General features: G+C 36.5%; 2 protein-coding genes across 3 annotated transcripts in view; one reads left to right on the top strand and one right to left on the bottom strand.

Moving 5' to 3' along the window:
• LOC125075246 (leishmanolysin-like peptidase) overlaps window positions 1–25,488 on the top strand; it is a 105,911-nt gene that overhangs the window by 59,775 nt on the left and 20,648 nt on the right. For both annotated transcript variants that reach the window (XM_047686945.1, XM_047686944.1), the window contains exon 5: window positions 20,735–20,846. In XM_047686945.1, coding sequence (XP_047542901.1) covers window positions 20,735–20,846 — 112 coding nt within the window. The remainder of the gene's footprint in view (window positions 1–20,734; window positions 20,847–25,488) is intronic.
• Window positions 1,113–20,048, bottom strand: LOC125075249. Its single transcript, XM_047686947.1, has 7 exons — window positions 19,941–20,048; window positions 10,359–10,565; window positions 9,809–10,012; window positions 8,468–8,561; window positions 7,958–8,161; window positions 3,319–3,457; window positions 1,113–2,521 (listed from the first exon to the last, which is right to left on the bottom strand). Exons 2-7 carry the CDS (start codon window positions 10,560–10,562, stop codon window positions 2,383–2,385), a joined length of 984 nt encoding a protein of 327 aa, XP_047542903.1. The 5' UTR covers window positions 10,563–10,565; window positions 19,941–20,048; the 3' UTR covers window positions 1,113–2,382.

The following is a 25,488-nucleotide window of genomic DNA, read 5'->3' as shown; positions in this document are numbered from 1 at the left end:
GTATTATTCGTAACAAATATTTCAAAGTTGAAAGATATATCTTATTAGTTGGTAATAGAATTAAGTATTAAAAATATAAATTAAACATAATCAATGATTAGAGATGAGAATTATAATACACCAATAATTACTTGGTGGTAGGGCTTTGTGCAAGCCCGTCTGGATAGGTACCATCCACTCATCAGATATTCTACCGCCAAACAGCAGTACTCAGTATTGTTGTGTTCCGGTTTGAAGGGTGAGTGAGCCAGTGTAACTACAGTTACAAGGGACAACGTCTTAGTTCCCAAGGTTGGTGGCGCATTGGTGGTGTAAGGAATGGTTAATCTTACAGCGCCATTGTCTATGGGTGGTGGTGACCACTCACCATCAGGCGGTCCATTTGCTCGTCCACCTACCGATACCATAAAAAAAATCATATTTTTTTAAACACATATTTAATAAAACCAATAAATTAGAAAAGAGCAAAAATAAGTACGGTGTAGACAGGCTTAATATAATATCGAAGGCATATTAGTTGTATACCCTCAGCTTAAAATAACGTAAACATCAATAATTAAACAAATGAAAATTGTTTTTGGAACGAAGTTCTTAAACAGTAGAGTATACTGGCAGAAATCGTCACATAAGGACAAAGCGTTATGTCCCTCCAGGCGATCTTTCCCTCTCTTTCCTTTCCCTCTGTCTCTTTCTTTTATATACCGTTTTAAATTATGTTACTTAATATTATTTTTATTATTAGGTACTTACTTGACTATTAAAAAGTTATTTTAGTCAACGTTCATACTTTGTTTCGAATATCCGAATTATTAGGCGTCGCTCCGCACGCGTCCATACCGAATGAATGCAGATGTCACAATGAAGTCAGGTGTACGGACTGCAGTACAGTACAGTCAAAACAGAATTACTGTTTGGAACGTAACACCTAGTGCGTAATATATATTTATATAGGTTGTAAATATCGTATGCCATTTAACATTGCACGTTTTCTGTAGTGAGTTACGAGATTTGAGAATTCCCACAGATAATAAAAATAAAACAAGAAAACCTTTTTATATAAATTTTTAATCCATTTTAAAAATATCAACAACGATAAGTAGATAAGTCCTTTCGTTGTTTATTTACATTAGATAAATATGTATATAAAGTCGTTGATTATATAATAATATTTGTATATTTTCGTGTGTTTGCGACCAGTTTGTTATTCGCCCTGGGGGAGGGTTTTTGAAAGCTATCCGTCCGTCAAGGTAGGTACCCCTCGCTCCATATATTTTACTGCCAAACAGCAATGTTTTGTTCCAATTAGAGTAAGTCAGCCAGTGTAACGTGTACAAGGGACATAACACATTAATTCCCAAGGTTGTTTGGCAGTAAAGTCTTAACACATCTCTATCATAAATTATATTACGAAAGAAAATTAAATAATAATATATACATCCGATGGATACTATTCATTTACATAAATGTTGCCGATACAAAATAAAACCCGCGTATGTATTTACAAATTTTAGTAATGGCAACACTAGTGATCATATTGCTATCAATAAATATTTAACATAAATATTACTTATTTTTCTAGTCTATTCCAATGACAGATATAAACTTATGAAAAAAAAAAACTATGACCTTGAATTGATACGTCATAATTGTTCGAGATCTAAGTAATCTGTTTTTTTTTTTATTTGTGCCAAGAGGGTACAGATTATTTCGCCAATGTCACGTGCGATGGAGAAGACACAATGACATATACCTTATTTTAAAATACCTGTCATAATATGTCACTGTCAACTGTCAATCAAATCGTTTTTTTTTTTAGTTTTGTTTTGCCGAGAGGGCACAGATTTTTTTCGCCAATGTCGCGTAGGAACTGTCAACTGTCAATGTAAGTCAATTGCGATTCATGACGGTCCTAACCGTAGTTAATTTTATTTTAAGACAATCCCGTTGATTCGTTTAGTGACGTAACTAATTAAGACTTCTGGTATTGTCTATGCGTGTGTAGAATGTAGTACTAAACACTATGTATCTATATTAATAATTTCGTACAGGTCTACGATAGACCCGATCGAAACCTATCCACAATTACAGATCGTTAATAAATAATGATTTATAGTCGACAACGTATAACCGCAAAATTCGTATAATCGAGATATTTCCATATTAAATCCACGAAATTCAATGACCTGACAGTTCAATGGCGGCCATGTTTGACGTTTACGGGTGCGTTCAGAAAGTGTGTACCAAATAATAATTTCGTCCCCTGCACGATATTTATTCTATTTAAATTCATATTTGTTTACTATTATTTATTTTACACGAGCGAAGTTGGGTTTTCATCGAGTATAATTTGTTTATAGCTGTCTTTGTAGATGCAATGTAATGTCAAACTGTTTTCACATATGTCATTCCTTGGCAGAATATTGGTATTTCATAGCCTATTAAAAGATTGCAGTTCGGACAGTAATGATTTCTATACTTAAAGTAATCCGTGCAGTAGATCAGGATGCCAATAGGGAAGAACCTGGAAAGAGGGTGGTTATAATTAATTAAATTTGTTGTGAGAGGGTATGGCTTGATGTGACGCATTATACCCTGTACAAGATAACTTGATATTTTTGACAGATGTAATTTTGTTAAGTATATATACTCTATTCCGACCATAACATGATAAAAGCCAAATAAATAACATTTGACAGCAAATTGACGCGATATCATTGGTCGAGAGCTTGATTAACAATGATATTCGCTATGGATTTGCGAAAAGATGGCGTTTTGAACATCGATGAAACTGTTATCGGAATTTTGGAAGTAAAATTAAAGTGGAAATAAGTGGTTAAGTGCAATAGTGTTGTATTATAAATAAAGATATATTAATCATAAACTCTTAGTAGTGCACAATACAGCTGAGTTATTAGCGAATCGCATGAAATATTTAAATATAAGGTTTATCTTTTTTCCTATTTCCATTGGAATAGGATATAGATACACATGATGGTAGGGCTTTGTAAATTCTTCTGGGTTGGTACTTATCTGATATCCAATCAACCTTGGAAACTAAGATGTTCTTTCTCTTGTGCCTTTTAGACTGGCTCACTCACCCTTCAAACTAGATCACAACAGCGCTAAGTCTTGCTGTTGAGCAGTAAAATATGTGGTGAGCAGGTGGTTTGAAGTCGAATGAGCGAGCGTTACTACAGGGACCAAGGGGTTAGGTTGGTGGCGCATTTGTGTTGGAATGGCTAATGAACTCTATCATGACCTGTAATGAGGACGTATGTCTAAAAAAAAATTAAGACTGTTCACGATTGAATTACTCACACGAGTATAAATAAAATTGCTATTGCGTGCGTCAGACACGCGTTCTCGCGAACAACTAAAGTGTGCACCCGAACGCTGCAATGCGGGCACGACACCAGCTTCCTATCTGAGCTGGCGATTCCGATGGGCGTCTGTTGGTCTGTAAATAAAAACCTTTCGTTATTGTATCTTTATATGTGTAAATTGTTGTCGCCCGGTGTTTCGCTTGCGTTTTTTTGTTTTTGGGTATAAAAATACCTTAATGTACGTACGTCTCGGGACGCCCGATAGAGGTGATAACTTAAACTTGTCTAAGTTGAGCTGTTTGATATTGAAATTGTTTATCTTGATAAAAGCTTAGGTGATTATTTAAATTATTATCTTAGTATGACAATGTAAACAAACGTTATTTATTATTAAAATATATTTTATTTTTAGTGTTTAATATTTTACATTAACAGCCTGTAATTTTCCTACTGCTGGGCTAAGACCGCGTCTCCCTTCGAGGAAGGCATTGAGCATATTCCACCGCGCTTCTCCTATGCTGGTTGGTGGAATACACATGAATTGTAATGAAATTAGACTCATGCCGCGTTCGCGTTCGTCACGATGTTTTCCTTCACCACCGAGCACGAGATGAATTATAAACACAAATTAAGCACATGATAATGCAGTGGTGCCTGCCTGAGTTTGTATTCTTAGTTACAATCCTTAAATAGTTATCATTATTGTCAACCGCTGCCGTATTCGTAAGAGAAAGGGAAGCCAGTCAGACTGGCGCCGAAACGCGTTACGTAACGAAGCGGTTTAACCTCCCATAAGAAGTTATCACTTCCAAAAGTAACCTTCCTTCCTTTGAGAAAAAAAAAAAAAAAAGTAATCGTCCTTCCTTTGAGTTCAGGGGTGGTTCATACCAAATTACATCAAATTCGATTCAGCGTGAAAGTTTCGCAATTAATAATATTTGTATATACGAGGGATTTTAAGTTGTGCCGTTTGCCGACCTAACGCGATTATTAAAAAAATAACCATATGACAATTTCATCTTTTTGAATTTAGAATTCGAAAACAAAAGAATAACCCCCAATGTAATTTCCGTTTGCATACGGTAAAGAGAAAGTTTTTGGGCAATGGTATACGCATATATAATAAGATACCGGGAAATGTAACCAATTTACCATTTACGAAATTTAAAAAGTTTATTAAGATTAAATTAATAAATAAGTCTTATTAAAGCCTGGATTCAGGCTCGGGTTCCATCACAGGACATTAATTTTTCTAAAAAGAAAAACAGCATTGTAAATCTGTTTATTTGAAAAGAGCAACTATGCGAGTTTCTTGCCGTTTCTTCTCGCTGGAGGCTTTCCGAAACGGTGGTAGTATTTTAATATTGACGATTCAAAAACGCTTTTTGAAAGTTGTGAAGTTTACTTGAATATAATTGTTTGATCTGATTTGATTTGTATGTTTTCAGATTGGTCGAATAGTTTTATTGTATCGTCTTCACTTGGTGGTAGGGCTTTGTGCAAGCCCGTCTGGGTAGGTACCACCCACTCATCAGATATTCTACCGCCAAATAACAGTACACTGTATTGTTGTGTTCCGGTTAGAAGGGTTAGTGAGCCAGTGTAATCACAGGCACAAGGGACATAACATCTTAGTTCCCAAGGTTGGTGGCGCATAGGTGATGTAAGGAATGGTTAATATTTCTTACAGCGGCTTTGTCTATGGGCGGTGGTGACCACTTACCATCAGGTGGCCCATATGCTCGTCCGCCAACCAATGCCATAAAGAAAAAAAAAAAAAAGAAAAAAGTCTATTCAAAGGTGACAAGTATGTTGTGAAAATGTAAATATCTAATTTGCGTGCGATAATTTTCTAAAACTTATTAACTTAGGGGATTATAGTGACTTCAGTGTTTTGTGATCACTTCTTTGTGTAGTGATGCAACATGTCTGAGGACTGCAGAACGTTGGTATTTAGAACGTCAACGTGGACACTGCTTGCCAAAATATAACTCTCATTAGATTTGAAATTAACATATAATTATCCCGCTGAGTTTCTTTCGCCGCTTCTTCTCAGATCCGAGGTGTTAAATTCCGAACCGGTGGTAGATTTTCGACAATCAATAAGCAAGCGTAAACACTTCTATAATATATTTAATAAAGATTTTTGACTTTGACTTTGACATGGCTATTTTTAACACTCCCAAGTATTTCAAACGACATTTTTACAAAATTTTTTATTTTATTTGGTGGAGCTCGATATTTCTACATTACCTACGAAAGTCTTGTTCACGAGAACAAGAACTGGACTCTAACAACTGGACTAGATTCTAGATTTAATTTATGAAGTTATTCATGTTGAGGTCCTGGTTGCTACTTGTGATTCGTGGCATGTTTCAGTTTCACGGCTAGGGGTTAGCTTTCATTAGAAGTAAATTCAATTCAACCACGATTTCAGGTTATTTGAATCTATTATAATATTGTTAATTTGAATCTTGTCTGTTTGTTAACTTAACAGAAGGAGTTGTCGTAATGTGTAAAAAAAGGCTATACCTTCACCTTCCCTGGGGTTAAAGTTTGCTTCATAACACTATACATTACGTGGTGGTAGGGCTTTGTGCAAACCCGTCTGGTTAATTACCACCCACTCATATATTCTACCGCCAAACGGCAGTACACAGTATTGTTGTGTTCCGGTTTGAAGTGTGAGTGAGCCAGTGTAACTACAGGCACAAGGGACATAACATCTTAGTTCCCAAGGTTGGTGCATTGGTGAAGTAAGGGATGGTTGATATTTCTAACAGCGCCGATGTCTATGGGTGGTGGTGACCACTTACCATCAGGTGGCCCATTTGCCGGTTTACCTACGACAAAGTAAATAAACAAATTTCATCAAATTCGGTTCCGTGGTTTGTGTCGCTGTGAAAGCGTGACATACAGACAGACTTATAGAGAGTTAATTTGTATTTATAATATTAATATATATGAGAAATATTGTATGTTTATATATATCATTACTATATGTGCCCGCGACTTCGTGCGCGTTTGAATTTCACAAAAAAAGTTACTCCTTATTACATCAGCTATCTGCCAGTGAACGTCCCGTCAAAATCGGTCCAGCCGTTCCAGAGATTTGCCGGTACAAACAGACAGACAGACATAAATTGGTATATGTACCGTGTATACATACATATGCATTTAATAAAAAGCGGTTATTTTAATATTATGAACAGACACGCCAATTTTATTATTATATATGGAGTCTGTAATGTATCAAGCAAGATCCATCTTGAGTCTGTATTACGATATTGTTTTATTGTATTTGTAATGAGAACTCGTGTCCGTTCCTATTTCTTCCTTTGTATGTGTTGGACGACGAATTAAACGATATAATGATCAAGTATACGCAAACATTATTTTGAATTACGATATACTTAAGTTAATAACTTAAAATAATTGAAGATAACAGCCAACTACGCAGGACGCAAATATAGATGTAGAGTCTCGTGAACAAGACATTCGTAGATAATGTCGAAATATCGTTTTAAATACTGTTAGTAATATAGATGTACTCTCTTATTTCGGTGGGAGGGCAACGACTGGAAAGAATTCAGGCGAGGGACCAATGGCTTTACGTGCTTTCCGAGGCACGAGAATGTACACTTCCAGGCTTCGGTTACTAAGAATTTTTCGGCGGCAAAACCCAGTACCTTCTTATTGGTCCGACGTGAGCCCGTTTTTTTTTTTTCGAACTGTATTGCTGTTGGCCCTAATGGCCTTTACAGCGTCACCGTTCGGGGTAGGCGATTTAAACTACTCAAGCCATGATGTTGGGAACCCAGTGAACCCACTTAAGAGCTCAGAATACGCGCGTCCTATGGGTGCCACCTGTAAGGCCGGACCTCGGCTTAGGACGCCGCCATCGACGGGGGGGGGGAGCCCGGATGTTTAGTAACTGTAGCCTTATATTAAGACCAACGAGGCAGTCAACTTAATAGCGCGATTTAAAGAACTATTAACGCCATCTATTGACAACAAAATGAACTAAATGGTTTATTAATAAACAATATGGCAAGTAAACCAATCGTTGTGATTTGTTCTGAAAATCAGCACTAACATTTACGATACCGTGTCTATCTCTCTCTACCAACTGTTTTCTCAAATAGTGCGAGCGAGATAGATTGATAAAAAATTTGAACATAAGAAATCACTTTCTATGTAACTCATAAAGTGTTAAAATCCCTACTATGTTTTATTTATAATAATTAAATAGCCTTCGTATATCACCTTTTATTTTACGATAGTGTTCCAAGCTTCGAGATTGTTCTTAAGAATGAAAACAGTTAAAAACGACTTTTCTATTTTAAAATAAATATCTAATTTTGATTTGAACCGCAAAGTATACTATTTATATCATGATACTATGCTGAAATCGCGGCTTTTTCTGTTGCAAAATCCGTAAAATAAGTGGCATATGTCTTTCCCAGGAACTCAGACTATCTCCATACTAATTTCCATGTAATTCGGTTCAGCGAATTAAGCGTGAAGAGATAAGACAGAGTAACTTTCGCATTTATATTAGAAGGGCCTATGTTAAACCATCTTCAAAACACTTTGAATCTTCTGTTCTAAGTATAGGATTGATAGTTACTCACTTGGGACGATGACTTCCGTTCGTGTTGGCGTCGGGGCCGGTGACGTGTCAACTTCGGTGTAAGCTGGTGGAGGATTCGGGAAGTCTGTCACTGGTATCAAGTAGTCTTCAACTGGCGACGGTCTTGAAGGTACTTGAGGGCTTTGTGACCCATAAACGAGAGTTTCCTTCGAAACGTATTGTGATGATACATAGTTCGATGATCCTGAAAATTTGGAAAATTGGTGACAAACATGGAATAGTTTATATTCAGTACACGCCTGGTCTCAAGCCTCGGTAGACCTCATTCGTGAACCGTTTTGAATGAATGAGCCATTGTATATATAGGCAAAAGGAACATGACATCTTCCCAAGGTTAGTGCATTGATGATGTAAGATCCAATCCAAATAACTGTTACAGAGTCAATGTTTATGGCTGGAGACCACTCACAATCAAATGGCCTATTCGCCAGTTCGTCTACCCCCCTAATTTGTTAAAGAAATGACATAAATGTAGTATAGAATATCTCACCAGCTTGAGCACTTGATGTTCCTGGTGTTGCTGAATCACGATTCTGTCCAACGTCTATTCTTCTATTTTTAAACGGATCGTAGAATATCGTCTCCTGGAAATATTCAAATGAGAAACATAATTATAATAAAAGACGGGGTGTTCCAACGCTGTTCGAGGACTAGTTTTTCCCATTAAAAATCATGTATGCTTTGAATTTAGATATAAATATCGTAACAGTGAGAGCTATCCAAGATATTGCAAATTTTTACTTTATAAATTTATAAAATATTTTTGGCCTGAGGATTATCATCGTACAGCCAAAACTACTGAGCCCAAAAAGATGTAATTTTGAGCATTTCTTAATTTTATTGTCAGGAATATCTTAGTAAAAACTAGTAATTTTGTCTGTGTCTAAATTTCATTGTCTTTGATTGCATAGAATAAGGCATATTTCACAAAATGTCAGAAGGTTAGGGAGGAGTCTATGACGGAGGACTTTTTGGCAATAATCAGCGTAGTGTTATTAGTAACTCAATAAGACTCAAAACTGATAATTATATTATCTTGGCAAATTAAATAATTTAAATGTCCATTTCAAAAAATTATTTTTGTTTTGAACATTATTTCTATATAATATGTTGTTTTTTGTCTTGTCCTAAGAATTCTATTCGCATTTTTATTTGTGGTGTATAATAAAGTATATTAACGTTAACGAATCACTCAATACAAGATTATGTTATCGGTAAAAAATCGTGGACTTTAATTGTTGTTTACAGACATACTCTGTTATTAAAATGGTTTTAAAGGGTAACTTATGAGTTTCTCATCGGTTCTTCGCGGTAGAATCTACTTTCCGAATCGGTGGCAGCTTTACATTTAATTTAACATTGTTACATGACGATTCATAAGTGCTTTTATGAGCCTACTTGAATGAAGAATATTTTGATTTTTTTATATTTATAAGATTTTTTTGGAAATTTCATCACTTTGTGTGGGAAAATTGGAGGGTGTGAATTTATTATTATACTAGCTGCCCGCGACTACGTGCGCGTTAGAATTTAATAAAAAAGCGTGATTATTCTAAATATAATTCTAAAATTAAAGTAGCCTAAGTTACTTCTTATTACATTCGCTATCTGCCAATGAAAGTCCTGTCCAAATCGGTCCAGCCGTTCCAGATATTAGCCGGAACAAACAGACAGACAGACAGACAAAAATTAAAAAAAATATTATTCAGGTATATGTACCGTGTATAAATACATATGCATTTAGTAAAAAACGTTTATTTTAATATTACAAACAGACACTCCAATTTTATTATATGTATAGAAGATAATTACTTAGAATTATGTTACTTACTTCAACGAAACCTGGATTATTCTGGCCGCTGAGATTATCCGGTCTACGCCTTTCATTTTCACTAGTGACTGATGATGTACTTTCTGGTAAATCAATGTAGACAACTGGAGTATCATCAGGATCGACTTTACTCGCGGTTCCAGCTGAAGCTCCAGATCCAGCTGCTACAGCTGGTCTTGATGATTCTATGGTACAACTGCTGCTCTGTGGAGTTGATATGGTTGCAATTATATGTCATACTGTACCCTCATGTGTATTCCGCCAACCCGCATTGGAGCAGCGTGGTGGAATATGCTCAAAACCTTCTTCTCAAAGGGAGAGGAGGCCTTTATCCCAGCAGTGGGACATTTACGGGCTGCTAATAAGTAGTTCAGTTCCCTTTATAAGTTGGTAGCAACAATAATATATTTTTCTAAAGTGGGTAGTTTTATTTTACTTTGAAGCACTAGCATTACAAACTAAGTACCAACGTAATGAGAGCGTACGAGAATCTAAGGAGGAAGTCGGGTGCAACTATTGTATAATAAAAACTAAAACTAAACATACTTACGCCTGATTGTCCACTGTCAGGAATATCTATATAGATGATCGGTTCGTTCGTTAACGGCTGCTTTGGTACCACCTGCTTCCGTGGTAAGTTAGACCACCTCGCAGCTGTTTCTGCGTCGATCGATGGTGCGTCAATTACAATCGGGTTGACGTATGGGTACCCCTGGTACATTTGACCTTGATTGCCGCTTACTGGAGTAGTCATCACCTGGAAGCCAATGGAAATACAAATTTCAGTTGTCTTGATATCTTTGGTGATTATCATCTAAGTTTGTAATCTAGTTTTGAATTTGAATCATGCATTGTCGTCTTGGGAGACGTCATGACTCTCTCTAATACCGTCTCGTGTGTCTACCGACTTGTGTGTTGTGACGGCAGACGTAATGACGACGAGAGAGAGAGAGAATATTAGAGAGCTTAAGAGAAAGATCTCAATCTCTCTAATCTCTATCCCTCTCTCTCTCTCTCTCAATCCCTCTCATTCTAATCTCTCTCTTTCTCTCTCATTATCTATCCCTTTCTCTCGAATATCTTTCTCACAATCTCTATCCCTCTCTCTCAATTATTCTCTCTATCTCTCTCAACCCGTCTCTCTCTCTCAATCTCTAATACCGTCTTGTGTGTCATCCCGACGTCATGACGCTCTCTAATACCGTCACGTCTCGCCATCCGCTCTCTACTGTCTTGTGTGTGGCGCGTTAACTATATTAGATACTTCGTTGTTATATGTGACGCGTGTTATATTAAGAAAATACATGTTTATATTATAACAAACACTGTTTTTAAAATCTCCTTCATATTTGTTTATAAGTTAAGTCACAGTTTGTAAATGTCACACTGTTGGTCATGGACCTATCCATTTGAGGAGAAGGTTTGGAGTTTATTCCACAATACTGACCCAATGATGGATACACATTTGGCAGAATTTCATTGAAACTATAGCCGAGCACGAGATTAATTATAAACACAAATACACGTGATAATTTTGTAGTGCTTGCCTGTGTTTGAACCTGCTTTCATTGGGGAACCGCTCTATTTTCAGGGTTCCGAATCACTAAAAGAAAAAAGGAACCCTCATAAGATCACTTCGTTGTACGTCCGAGACATTATCAGGCGTTTACTAACACTAAAAAATTTCTAAGAGTTTCGTCATTATGGGTACATCGAAAATCTACTGCCGCTAAAAATGCAGATATCCGCCAAAAATTTAGATTTCGAAATGTCAAAAGTCAAATGGTAATAACGATCTTGAATAATGGATACGAAACTAATAGGGGGTGTTCTAGTTTAACTCTGCTTCGTTTATTTTCATAATTGGACGTTGTTTTCGCTAAAATTATTATATCGGCGTGAATTTATGAAAATAAAGAACAAAGCCAAGATTATATTTTGGACAAATTGTTACGTTATTTAATATTTAATTAAGATTTTATGAATATCTATACTAATATTATAAATGAGAAAGTAATACTGTCTGCCTGTTTGAGTTGATTTCGAAGAAATTTGGTACTAACCAATCTTGAACCCCAAGGACATACATATGTTTTTTATTTATGATACAGATAGGCCGTCACCGTCCATAGACAATGGCGCTGTCAGAAATATTAACTATTCCTTACATCACCAATGCGCCACCAACCTTGGGAACTAAGATGTTATGTCCCTTGTGCCTGTAGTTACACTGGCTCACTCACCCTTCAAACCGGAACACAACAATATTGAATACTGCTGTTTGGCGGTTTAATATCTGATGATTGGTACCTACCCAGACGGGCTTGGACATCTATATATTTTCATCATTTTAAGGGGTAATGTTTGCGAAGTACTTGAAGCATATTGTCACAAATTGGATTCCAAACGTGATGAGCCGTTGGTTTAGTTAGTCGTCTATACGAGTATAACAAACACTTCAGTACTTTTTCTCCGCTGCTTGTCCACCGATTATCCTTTTTTTTATTGGTAACATTTGGCAAGCTTAAGTGTTGTCAATGAAATAAAATTGGAAATCAGAGTTGGAATAAAATTTTCGAATCGTTCTGATTAACATATGTAAATGTTTATTTAGTTTTTAATGGAATTTCGACCGCAGAGCGAACGCTAGTTAAATCAACTGTCATCATTGTCACCATGAAATTTACTGAATATTATAAAAACGTAAGTAACTCTGGCTGTTACGCTTTCACGGACAAACTACTGAGTCGAATTTGATGAAATTTCTTATGAAGAAAGCTTGAAATCCAAGAAAGGACATGTCCTACCTTTTATACATAACATCTGACGTAAAATGCAAGCATAGCGGGCGACAACTAGTTTATTAAAAACAAACTGTCAAAATTGAACTAACAAAACGTTTTAGCGTATTTTTGATGTCCCTTTTTAAATAATGAGATTTCTGCCGGATCTTCTCTGATTCTATGTACATTCCGTACCGATATTACGTTTAGTATATGTAGTTCTGTAAAATGACTATCCAAAAGTGCTAGTAAAAGCCTACTTGAACGTGGTATGTTTTTAATTCATTCGCAATTTTACGAGATTTATTATCAACTAGTTATCCGTCCCGGCAACACGGATACAATAAGGTTCTTACTACAAGTGTAGACTCCTCACGAGTCTCGTGAACAAGGCATTCGTAGATAATGTCGAAATATCGAGCTTCGTCAAATAAAAATTAAAAAAACATGGTAAATATCCCGATTCAAATACTTGTAGATACTATGTTGTATAAAATAACCATGTGAATTTAAAATCTAATAAGGTTCTTGTTTTTTTTCGGCTGGGAAACTTAAAACTCTCGACTTATCTCATCTATAATATATGTACATGTGTTATATATATAAACCTTCCTCTTAAATCGCTCTGTTTTTTAATGAAAACCGCATCAAAATGCGCTGCGTAGTTTAAAAGATCCAAGCGTACAGCAGCGGGAAGCAATTGTTTTGTACTATGTAGACAAGATGGTAATTTGAACCTTAAAGGAATTTTAATTAAAGAAAATGGCGGAGGTCACATCGCTATTAAATTCTGTTTTGACGTTATTAGACTTTCTTAAAATTTTTCACATTGAAATTATGAATCTTTTAGATATACTTGAATACACCCGTGCGAAGTTTGGGCAGGTCACTGTTCTAGTGAAGTTGATAAAAAGTTTAAACAAATTTTTTTTTTTTGCATCTTCTAACATTTTTCTAGATGTTTGAAAAATATTACCGTTCCAGAGAATCTAAGTTATTAAAAACGTAATCTCTCACGGAAAAGGTTCTGATATTTTTTAATATAACGCTAAGTTAATTAGATATTTGGAAAAACGCGCAATCCAATATGGCGGAGATGAACGCTGTCATCCAGACACAATATACTAATAAATCGACTACATGGTTAAAAAAAAAAAATGTTATCCTAAATGTCATTTCCAACATGTGCCATCCTTTTTTAACTTCAAAAACGAGAAAGAGATAGCACTATAGTCGCGTAAATGAGTTCAGAGGTAATGATTACGAAATAATATTAAGAATGTTGAAAATTTTACCATTTCACGCCGCCCTGAACGCTGATATACGCCGAAATGATTTAGTTTTGCCAAATATAGAGAGAGATAAATAATAAAACTTATCAACGTTTTCCATATTTGCTTATCTAAACTTTGTTTGATCGCCGCTTTAGTGATGACGTTGACGTAACGAAAGTCAGCAACCACGTGCGAATATCAAGAATATTACTAGTTGCTTCCGACTTCGCTCTCGTTTGAGGTTGGTCGTCTGATATTAAGAATATTTTTTTTTTATGGCATTGGTTGGCTGACGAGCATATGGGCCACCTGATGGTAAGTAGTCACCACCGCCCATAGACAAAGGCGCTGTAAGAAATATTAACCATTCCTTACATCACCTATGCGCCACCAACCTCGGGAACTAAGATGTTATGTCCCTTGTGCCTGTGATTACACTGGCTCACTCACCCTTCTAGCCGGAACACAACAATACATAGTACTGTTATTTGGCGGTAGAATATCTGATGAGTGGGTGGTACCTACCCAGACGGGCTTGCACAAAGCCCTACCACCAAGTAAAATAATATATAATATATAATAATAGAATAAAAATATATCTTATGTTCTTTCAAGAAGTGGAAACATGACGCGTATAAAAACATATTATCGGTTCAGTGGGTTGACCTTCAAAGTACAAAAGACAGACAGACAGTTCTGCATTTATAATACTAGTATAGATTAGCATAGACGTATTATTATTTTGAAGTAGGTATCCTCAAATATTGTAATATTGTATCTTAAAATTGTATACTGATTTCTTTGGAGCGCTCTGTGCAAGCCTGTCTGAATGGGTACCCAATACACATTCTACCGCTAAATAGATACTCCTGTTTCGTTTTGAGTATGCCAGTTTAACTGTAAGGTTACTGGCGTAGTGATGATGTAATGTATGTCCAAATGGCCAACATAAATCCAATATGTCCGAACTCACAATAGATCAAAAAAGACTCTCCAAAGATACGCCCCTTATTCACTATGGAGGACGTTGAAGTTGCGGCGCTTCTGTTCTATACAGACACTAATGTGAGGGTTTGGTAGTGTTGGTCTGGGTACTATTTGCCGCCGATGGAGCACGCGCCAACACTAACCAACATCGCCAAACGTTCACCAACTACTTTTATAAAGGTGGAGGGTTGGACGAACGTTGGAGCCGGAATAAGGACGGTTAATATCTCTTACAATGTTTGCGCCAATGTTTGGTGACTAATCATGTCCAAAAAAAGAAAACAATGTCGTATATCAGTCTGCAAATTCACGATCGTGTCTACGGAGAGCATGCGCTTTATTTTTTGTTTAAATACAAAAAGAAGTTAGCTGATACACTTTGCTACCTGATGACGAGTCACCGCCCATAAACATTGGCACTTAGAAATTATGCCGCCGTCCAGAACTAATTCGGCCGCAAATACGACATGACGGGAATGTTCAGTGTGTACACATATCGAACCGCCGAGGTCCTCCGATAAGAATTTATTGGGTTATTGTCTACACCCATGTTTCCTCCTCCTCCGTGATCCAGCTATCATCCCGGTCGTGTTGGATATCCTCCCATCGGATTATGAGCGTGCGTCTGTATTTGCACGCACACATGTGCACTATAGTAGGCCTGTGTAGTTGGCTGGGCTCCCTTGAGATTTGCCTTCATAACCGAAATCGGTCAGGACGACATCAAAGGACGTCACATCCAATTACTATCGGATATAATTAAGTTGTAAATTAGAAGCGTTTTTGCTTATTTATATGTAGGGTGGAATCACCGAGAACCGAGATGGCCCAATGGTTAGAACGCGTGCATCTTAAACTATGATTGCGGGTTCAAACCCAGGCAAACACCAAGGAATTTTCGTGTGCTTAATTTGATGTGAGAAAACCTATATGTGTCTAATTTCAACGCATTTCTGCCACATATGTGTGGAATATGCTCCAAGCCTTCTCCTCAAAGGGAGAGGAGGCCTTAGCCCAGCAGTGGGTATTTTACAAGCTGTTAATGTATGTATGTATGAGTATAAACAAACTAGAGGTCACATACTAGTCCTTAACACGAATACAATAAGAGGCCTATATACAACTCTAAAATTAAAGAATAAACATTAAAAAAATTAAAGTATTTTTACGCCAGAAGAGTTGATAATCTCGATTTTTCTTTTCTTTACTATAATATACCTGTATTGTACATATAAACCTTCTTGAATCGCTCTGTTCTGTTATGGAAACCGCTTTAAAATCCGTTGCGTAGTTTATAAGATTCAAGCGTACGGACGGAAGCGACTAAAACGCAATTATATTAATGACATAACATTTATAAATTAACCCGTGCGAAGCCGGGACGCCGGTTTCATCAAATATATATTAAAGAGGAAGATATGTTTGCTTGTAATACATAAACACTGAAACTACTGAAGCGATCTAGACACGCGGTAGCGTGTCAGCCAAGTTCTAGTAACAGAACTGGCGAGCAGCACCGTGTGTAATATTACACGAACCATTTGGAGCCACCTTTGACTACCTCATAACTCAAAAACTATTTGACATAAATGTGTCAAATTTGGCTCATATATTGAGACTCGCGAGATACATATGTGTTCCGAATTTCATAAGCGCATCTCAAATGGTTATTTTAATAATACTCTCGCCATTTGAAAGTCACTTCATCTAGACGTAACGTGTTTTTTTTCAGTGATTGTACGATTTCAGTCTTAAATAATTTTATTTGTAAAACATTTGATATTTTTTTTATCCGCTTTCGATGTTGATGTGTACTTATATAAGCAGACTCACGCGAGCCACAGGCACGGTTAGTCGTTTCAATGTGTTGAGAGAAATGTTTGGATATATACAGAAATACTGAATTAATGAACTCATCATAACTACAATATGGTTACGGGCTATTGTCAAAGTCAAAGTCAAAAATCTTTATTCAATATATAGAAGTGTATATAAATATATAGAAGTGTATACACTTGCTTATTGATTGTCAAAAATCTACCACCGGTTCGGAATTTAGCACCTCGGACCTGAGAAGAACCGGCGAAAGAAACTCAGCGGGATATATATATATATATTTTTTAACCCTTTTCCATGTACAATTTTAGTTATTTGAAACAGCCTAGAAGCGATCATTTCATTCCCAAGGTGTGCAGTCAACTAAAAAGTCATTAGTGTTGTAATATCCTTTAGCACACAAACGCTCTTTAACGACTCTTTTGAATTTTATAATTGAATAATTTTGAACGTTTTCTGGGATCCTGTTGTAAAAACGTATACATTGCCCCAAAAAAGAGTTACTAACCCTGTGTAATCGGGTACATGGAGTAACAAGTTTATTCTTGTTCCTAGTGTTAATAGAATGTAAGTCACAATTTCTGGGAAAATCATTTATGTTTTTGCGTACATACATAACATTATCAAAAACAAATTGAGAAGCGACAGTCATTATTTTAATTTCTTTAAATTTACCTCTTAACGAATCTTTTGGGCTCAGGTTATAAATTGCACGAATAGCCCTCTTCTGTACGATATAGATTAAACAGTTTATACCCTGTTCAAGTTAGCTTGATCTTTTTTACAGGCGGGCGAGTGATGAGAAACAGAAAATATAATATAACAGTCGATGGAACGATGGAATGCGTAATTAAAATTACAATTCAATTTTTTTTAACTTATTTTTCTATAGAGAGACCAGCTAAAGAGACCCCAACCGAAAGGACCCCCGTTCGTAACGATAACTTAACAATGATCTTTAATAAGGATTTTTGTAATCGATATTTGTAGCAGTTACTGTCTGTCATTCGCGTCCCTACCGTCCGATGTAACATTGTACAAGCGTCTATTATTTTCAGTGTTTCTATTTAAATTTCACTTTGAAGCAATAATATATAATAGAAAAAGTCTTGAAATTTTCGGATAACGCTCGAATCGTTAGGAACGTTTGTATTAATATGTATTTTTTTAAATATTTTTACAATTTTTAAAAGCATTAAATTAAAAAAAAATTATATGTTCGTCGTTGCAAAGTTACGTCGATCGGAAAAATTTACATCTGTCAAAAAGATCAAGCTATCTTGTACAGGGTATAAACAGTTTAATCTATATCGATATTATAAAGACTAAAGTCTCTCCATCTGTCTGTCTTTATGTGTGTTACGCCTTCACGACTACACCACTGTATCGAATTTGATAATATTTGATACGATGCTTAAACCCCTTGCAAGAGCATAGGCATATTTTTGAACCCCACTCACTCATCAGATATTCTACCGCCAAACAGCAGTACTCAGTATTGTTGTGTTCCGGTTTGAAGTGTTTTTTTTATGGTATCAGTAGCGGACGAGCAAATGGTCACTCGATGGTAAGTGGTCACCAATGCCCGTGATTAGTATTCGAGAATAGCCAGCGTAAACGAAAACAGCTAAGAGAACTTCAGGGTGATATTAAATTAAAAACGAAAAAAAAACCTGGCAATTTTAAAAGCAACTAAAGCTATGATGGAATTGATAAAAGGTTTTTGACATTATCCGAGCTCTTTATAATAAACGATTTTATCAATAACATTATATATAATACTAAATACGCAACATATTTTTATTTTTTTATGTTATGTTTAAGAGCCGAGATGGCCCAGTGGCTAGAACGCGTGCATCTTAACCGATGATTTCGGGTTCAAACCCAGGCAGGCACCACTGAAATTTCATGTGCTTAATTTGTGTTTATAATTCATCTCGTGCTCGGCGGTGAAGGAAAACATCGTGAGGAAACCTGCATGTGTCTAATTTCAACGAAATTCTGCCACATGTGTATTCCGCCAACCCGCATTGGAGCAGCGAGGTGGAATATGCTCCAAACCTTCTCCTCAAAGGGAGAGGAGGCCTTTATCCCGGCAGTGGGACATTTACGGGCTGCTAATGCTAATGTTATATGTAGATGAATTGGCAAATTGGCCATAGATATTGGCGTTGTTATTTCGACCACACTCACACATCGCCAATGCGTCACCAACCTTGGGAGCTAAGATGTTTATCTGTATAAATCTTAATATCCGTTAAAAGGTTTTAGAAAAACACGCCTGGATTCAGGCTCGGGTTCCATCACAGGACGGTAATTATTGTAAAAAAACAGCATTGTGAATCTGTTTATTTGTAAAGACTATGCGAGTTTCTTGCCGTTTCTTCTCGCTGGAGGCTGCTTTCCGGAACGGTGGTATTTAAATATCGACGATTCAAAAACGGCTTCATTGTGAAGTTTACTTGAATGAATTATTTTGCCTGGAGTTGCTCACTCACAATTCAAAGCAATAAAACAGTACTAAGTATTGCGATAGATTATCTGATGAGTAACGATTTGCGCAAGACGGCTGGCAGGAGCTGGATGCGAGTTGCCGAAGACATACCACAGTGGCGTGAATTTGGAGAGGCCTATGTCCAGCAGTGGATGAATGTGGGCTGATGATGATGATCTGATGAGTTGGTGGTAACTACCCAGACGATGTAAAAGTTGCAGGATCGATCCTGACCACTTGGGCTACTGTCCGTATCCACTCCTAACAGTGATAAGGAATATTAGTAATTTCCTAATAATTTTGGGGCATTGCTAGTACTCTCTTTAAAAAAAATAATTGTGTCATTCTGTTGAACCTAAGATCTTTGACATAGGGCCAAGATTATAAATCGATTAGTTTGAAATTCGAATCGAGTGTTCGATTTATAATAACGAATTTCTATTTTTAAATTTGACGATTATTCTAAGAATTTGTAAAAAAAATTACATTTCCGGGTACGTATGTATATCTTATTTGTCAACGTTCGCGAAAAAAAAAAACATGGCGCCGTGTTGATAAAAACATTCTTCGGCTTAACACGCTCTAATATATAATTGAAATTTAACAAATGTTACTAAAGGTTTATAAATATCAACGTATTTACGAGTTTTCAGTAATTATATTATTTAAATCCGACACCAAAAAATACACATACGTAAAATATAATATACGAAACCAGGCAAAATTGTTATCATAAATTAAAATTACTGTTAACTCACCAGAATATATTAGCACTTCAAGAATACAATTAAATTATTAAAAAAATAATTCAACATTGTATTATGATCGGACTACATCTTTTTATCGAAACTATTGTATATTAAAATCATTCTGACAATTGAAATGGCTACGTAACACTGATATGTTATCTGTTCTGATAAGATAGAAAAATATTTCTCTCAGGTAAATAAATGTTAGCGGGGGACGATTCTACGAACAAATTGTGACGTCGAATTCGAACGGGAATCGTAATCGGTGGCGCTTAGCTTTCTCCGATTCGGAATAAATTGTTGATTAGTGGAATTACCCTCAGCTAAGATTCGAGATTTATTTTTGTGATAAATGTAAATTTATCCGTTTTAAATTAGTAGATTTTCTTGGTGGTTGGACTTTGTGCAAGTCCGTCAGGTTAGGTACTACCCATCAGATATTCTACCGCCAAACAGCAGTGATCAGTACTGTTGTGTTCCGGTTTGAAGGGTGAGTGAGCCAGTGTAACTACACAAGGAACGCAACATATTAGCTCCAGATTTTAGAGGCCCATTGATTGACATTACGGGCAGTTGTGACCTTATCAGCAGATGGCTCATTCACCAGTCTGCTCATCTACGTTTAGTCAGGGTTAATTTTCCTTAGGATAGGTGGCAAACGAGCAGGAGGCTCACCTGATGGAAAGTGACTACCACCGCCCATGGACATCTGCAACAGGGGGGGGAGGCTTGCAGATGCGTTGCCGGCCTTTAAGAAATGAGTACGCTCTTTTCTTTAATTAAACTTTATTTAATCTTTCCAGAAAATGTCCGACGCGCCAAGTCTTCATTAGAAGTGGAAGATCCCATTGTATAGACGCGTGTAGTACGGAAACCATGTGCGGAGAAGTTAGGGTACCAGAACGTCATCTTAATGTAAGTACTGAATTACTTTATACTAGACTAGCGACTCGCCCCGGCTTCGCACGGGTGCAATGCTGATACTAAATATACTAAAGTCTTACAACGTTCACAGTTTTTCAATCGTTAGACAATACAAACCGCTATGTCCATGCGTTTTAAATCTGTAATATCTTCCGAAAGTATTCATTTAAATTACACGCTGTAAAGGGCCATATTGATCTATATTAAACGCACAATGTATTTAAGGTACTTAATTGGATATGGATTAATGCTGTATTGCTTAAAATCGCTTTGAAAATAAGCCATTATTTCTCGTAAATTGGGGATAAAAATGGTTGTTGTGGGCTATCCCTAAGAGATAGACTTTCTTAAAGGCCTTTTTAAGGTGTAAAATACTGTAGTACATTATTTTGATCTATCTCGTTGGGGTCAGCGTGCGTTTGCAATGTAAGCATAAAAATGGTGTTAATTTACGACGTCAATTCCGAAACTTCTAAAATTATCAGTGTTTCTCTACTAAATTGTGCATGTATTATACATATAAACCTTCCTCTTGAATCAATCTATTAAAAAAAACCGCATCAAAATCCGTTGTGTAATTTTAAAGATCTAAGCATACATAGGGACAGACAGCGGTAAGCGACTTTGTTTTATACTGTGTAATGGTTATAGTCCAAGTTATAAATAATTGCGGAATCTAATAGAAACGAATACTGTGCCTCAGGAGTCTATGTCTAGTATGTCACTGATATACAGTGGATATCAATGATTACAAATCTATTTATGTAAAAGCTGTAATACCTACTAACTTGAATTTTGTCAGGTATGTACCTTATAGGGTGTAGACATCTACTAAGAACGGATTTTTACGAAACTCCATCCCTGAGGGGGTATAGCGGGGCTTGGAAGTGTGTATTTTATAAATATCGCGCAGGTAAAGCCGCAGGTTCAGATAGTATGGTATCGTTTGAGCTGTCAATTTTTGAAGATTTTCAAAGCGGTTTATTTATAACTAGATGTGCCCGCGAATTCGTGCGCATTTGAATTTAACAAAAAAAAAGTTATTGATGTAGCCTAAGTTACTCCTTATTACATCTGCTATCTGCCAGTGAAAGTCGCGTCAAAATCGGTCCAGCCGTTCCAGAGATTAGCCGGAACAAACAGACAGAGAAAAATTGTAAAAAATGCTATTTTGGTATATGTACTGTGTACTACATATGAATTTGGTAAAAGGCGGTTAATTCAATATTACAAACAGACACTTCCAATTTTATTATACGTATGGATAAATTGTCTCTATACGTCGTTTCAGTGAATTTTTCAAATTTTTCTAATAATTATTCTGTTTTTTGGAGCGTACATGGATCCAACCAATCAGAGATCGTTAAAATCGGTACGGCTGTTCTTGAGTTATAAATGAACTCGACTTTTTTATTTATATGAAGACTGTTAATTGGTTGACCTGATGGTTAGAAGTGACTATGGCTCATAGACATGAATGAAACATACCAACAAACAACCAAGACAGGCTCGAATACCACCAAGTTATGACACAGAGCTTAATATTTAGCGATGGTACATTTAGCCGAGATGGCCGAGTGGTTAGAACGCGTGCATCCAAAGCGATGATTACGGGCTTCAACCCAGGCAAGCAACACTGAATTGTCATGTGTTTAATTTGTGTTTATAATTCATCTCGTGCTCGGCGGTGAAGGAAAACATCGTGAGGAAACCTGCATGTGTATAATTTCAACGAAATTCTGCCACATGCGTATTGAGCAACCCGCATTGGAGCAGCGTGGTGGGGAATATGCTCCAAACCTTCTCCTCAAAGGGAGAGGAAGCCTTAGTCCAGCAGTGGGAAATTTACAGGCTTGTTAATGTTAGCGATCGTTCTTTCGTACGTTAATTCGTATACGTAATATATGTCGCATCCGGTCAAGCGTACGGACACTCAACGGAACGGTTGTGAACTTGACTTCGGTGTAGTTCGGTGCTGACTTCAGCGCGCTTTCGACAGAGTCGTGAAGGCATCGCTCGGGTCGAGGCAGAACACTTACTGCAAAGCAGCGTTGCAGAACTATCGATAATTGACCTCAAAAACTATTCAAGATATCGATAGTACTATCGATAGTATCGATAGCTCTCCGTGAGCAATACTATTGTTTATGGCAATACTATCGATAGTTTCTCTAGCTCTCTGTAAGGAATACTATTGGTAGCAGCGATACTATTGATTGGACGATAGTTTTGGTCTATCGATAGTTTAGATTAAAAAGTAATGGTGTTTGCAATACTATCGATAATGGACTATCGATATTCAACACTAGTTATAATTCTTATTATGACTACTTTGAACTTAATCGTCTAATAAAGTGTGATTAAATATTAATTAAGTATTTTCTTTGTATTATTTTCGCGATTACCGACTATACGCCCACACGACGGACAATAATAGTGAAAATAGATCTGATGTCCGTTCGCCATATAAATATCATTGTGTCTCCCATTTAAAATGTTTACTAATATTATTAATCAGAACGAGAGATCAATTACGCATTCTTGTCCTAATTACTCAACAGACTTAGAAATTAAAGCGGACAAATACATGGGCCACCTGATGGTAAGTGGTCACCACCCTATAGACAATAGCGCTGTAAGAAATATTAACCATTCCTTACATCGCCAATTCGCCACCTTGGGAGCTAAGATGTTATGTCCCTTGTGCCTGTTACACTGGCTCACTCACCCTTCAAACCGCAACACAACAATACTGAGTACTGCTGTTTGACGGTAGAATATCTGATGAGTGGGTGGTACCAACCCAAACGGGCCCAACTAAAAACGACTTATAAGGTCAATGAAAAGAACGGTCTCCCACACGGGCGAAGTCGCCGCTAAAACTAGTCTACTATATACTAATTTTATATGTGCGAAGGTAATTCTGTCTATCTGTCCTGATGTTACTCTTTTATGGCCAAACCATTGAACTTTAGTATGAAGCAAGCTTGAGTCTCACGGAAGGATGTCTAACGCTTTTTTGACGATCTCCGTGGTCGAGTAGTGTGTACACCGGTTTTCATGGGTACGCCAATCCGAGTCGATGTAGAAAAAGTTCATTAGTTTTCTATGTTGTCTTGGGTCTGGGTTTTTGTGGTGCCGTCGTTACTTCTGATCTTCCATAACACAAGTGCTTTAGCTACTTACATTGGGATCAGAGTAATGTATGTGATGTTGTCCAATATTTATTTATACTTAATACCTGATGATCAAAAACCTGAACGAAGCCGCGGGCGGCGACTATTATTAGTTCTATTACAAGGTTATTGCTATGATTAACGACTACGCGTTATATATACATATAATAAAATTGGAGTGTCTGTTTGTTTTATTAAAATTTTTGCTTTTTACACGGTACATATACCAAAATAACATTTTTTACCATTTTTGTCTGTCTGTTTGTTTTGGCTAATCTCTGGAACGGCTGGACCGATTTTGACGGGACTTACACTGGCAGAAAGCTGGTATAATAAGAAGTAACTTAGACTACAACGATAACTTTTTCGTTAAATTCAAACGTGCACGAAGTCGCGTGCAAAGTTTTAAATATAACTTTACGTGACAGTTAGCGATTCTTTATAAATTTAATATTCATTAATTTCTCATAGGAATACATTTATCCAAATTAAAATTATATTATATTTAAATTATATTAATAAATTAATGTATTATTTTTTTAAAATGGCGGTGGTGTTTTTGACATTACGTCTATTCTCAAGGGTGACGTTCATCGTGATAACTATCACAGTGCACAAGCCCTTTTACGTGATGCCTAACTTTCATAATTCTAGCTTTGTTTTTTATTTATTGTTTACCACAGTCATCATCCTCCTGCCCTTATCCCAATTTTACTTGGGGTCGGCGCAGCATGTCTTCTTCCATACTTCTCTGTCGGACGTCATCTCACAAGTAACATTCTTTCTAACCATATCGTCTTTCACACAATCCGTCCATCGTTCCTTGGGTCGTCCCCTACCTCTATATCCATCCACATCCATTCCATATTACCAGAGGGACCCACTCAAATCAAATTAAATCAAAATACAATTTATTCAAGTAGGCTTTTACAAGCACCTTTGAATCGTCATCAATCAATCATCTTCAATCACCTTTGAATCGTCATCAATCATCAATCATCGTCATCTCTTTTTCAACATCAAATGTTGAAAAAGAGTAACTACTGGGTTTCTTGCCGGTTCTTTTCGGTATATACATTCCGAAACGGTGGTAGCTTTACTGTAAATATTTTGTTAAATGACGATTCAAAAGTGCTTGTAAAAGCCTACTTGAATAAAGTATATTTTGATTTTGTAAGAACCCTCTGTAAACTATTAAAAAACTTATCGGTAAAGTCGTTCTTAAGCTATGGCGTGACCAAGGGAAAAGAAGATAAATATTAAAGTTTAATACATAAGAATTATTAACATTAAGTACTTAACTATATTCAAATAAGTATTAAAAATAATTACTGTGTAAAATCGTGACCGCGCGGAATGCTAGCAAGAATGCTACCAGTGTTTCTGCGTTGAATCTCATAGTGTGATTCTCATAGCATTGGTATAGGGAACAAACACAAACTTGTTACTCCTGTTAC

Source organism: Vanessa atalanta, chromosome 30 (assembly GCF_905147765.1).
Source record: "Vanessa atalanta chromosome 30, ilVanAtal1.2, whole genome shotgun sequence".
In the NCBI taxonomy this organism is placed as follows: Eukaryota; Metazoa; Arthropoda; class Insecta; order Lepidoptera; family Nymphalidae; genus Vanessa; species Vanessa atalanta.
This window is presented reverse-complemented; position numbering and strand designations above follow the sequence as displayed.

What these genes read in the sequence shown, in the direction of transcription:
- LOC125075249 (XM_047686947.1), bottom strand. Translation starts at nt 10,562, where the DNA reads ATGACTACTCCAGTAAGCGGCAATCAAGGTCAAATGTACCAGGGGTAC. An exon ending in CTGACAGTGGACAATCAGGC is followed by an intron (nt 10,013 to 10,358) that starts GTAAGTATGTTT and finishes TCAACTCCACAG; the next exon opens with AGCAGCAGTTGTACCATAGA. An exon ending in AACGGAAGTCATCGTCCCAA is followed by an intron (nt 3,458 to 7,957) that starts GTGAGTAACTAT and finishes TTTTATTTACAG; the next exon opens with ACCAACAGACGCCCATCGGA.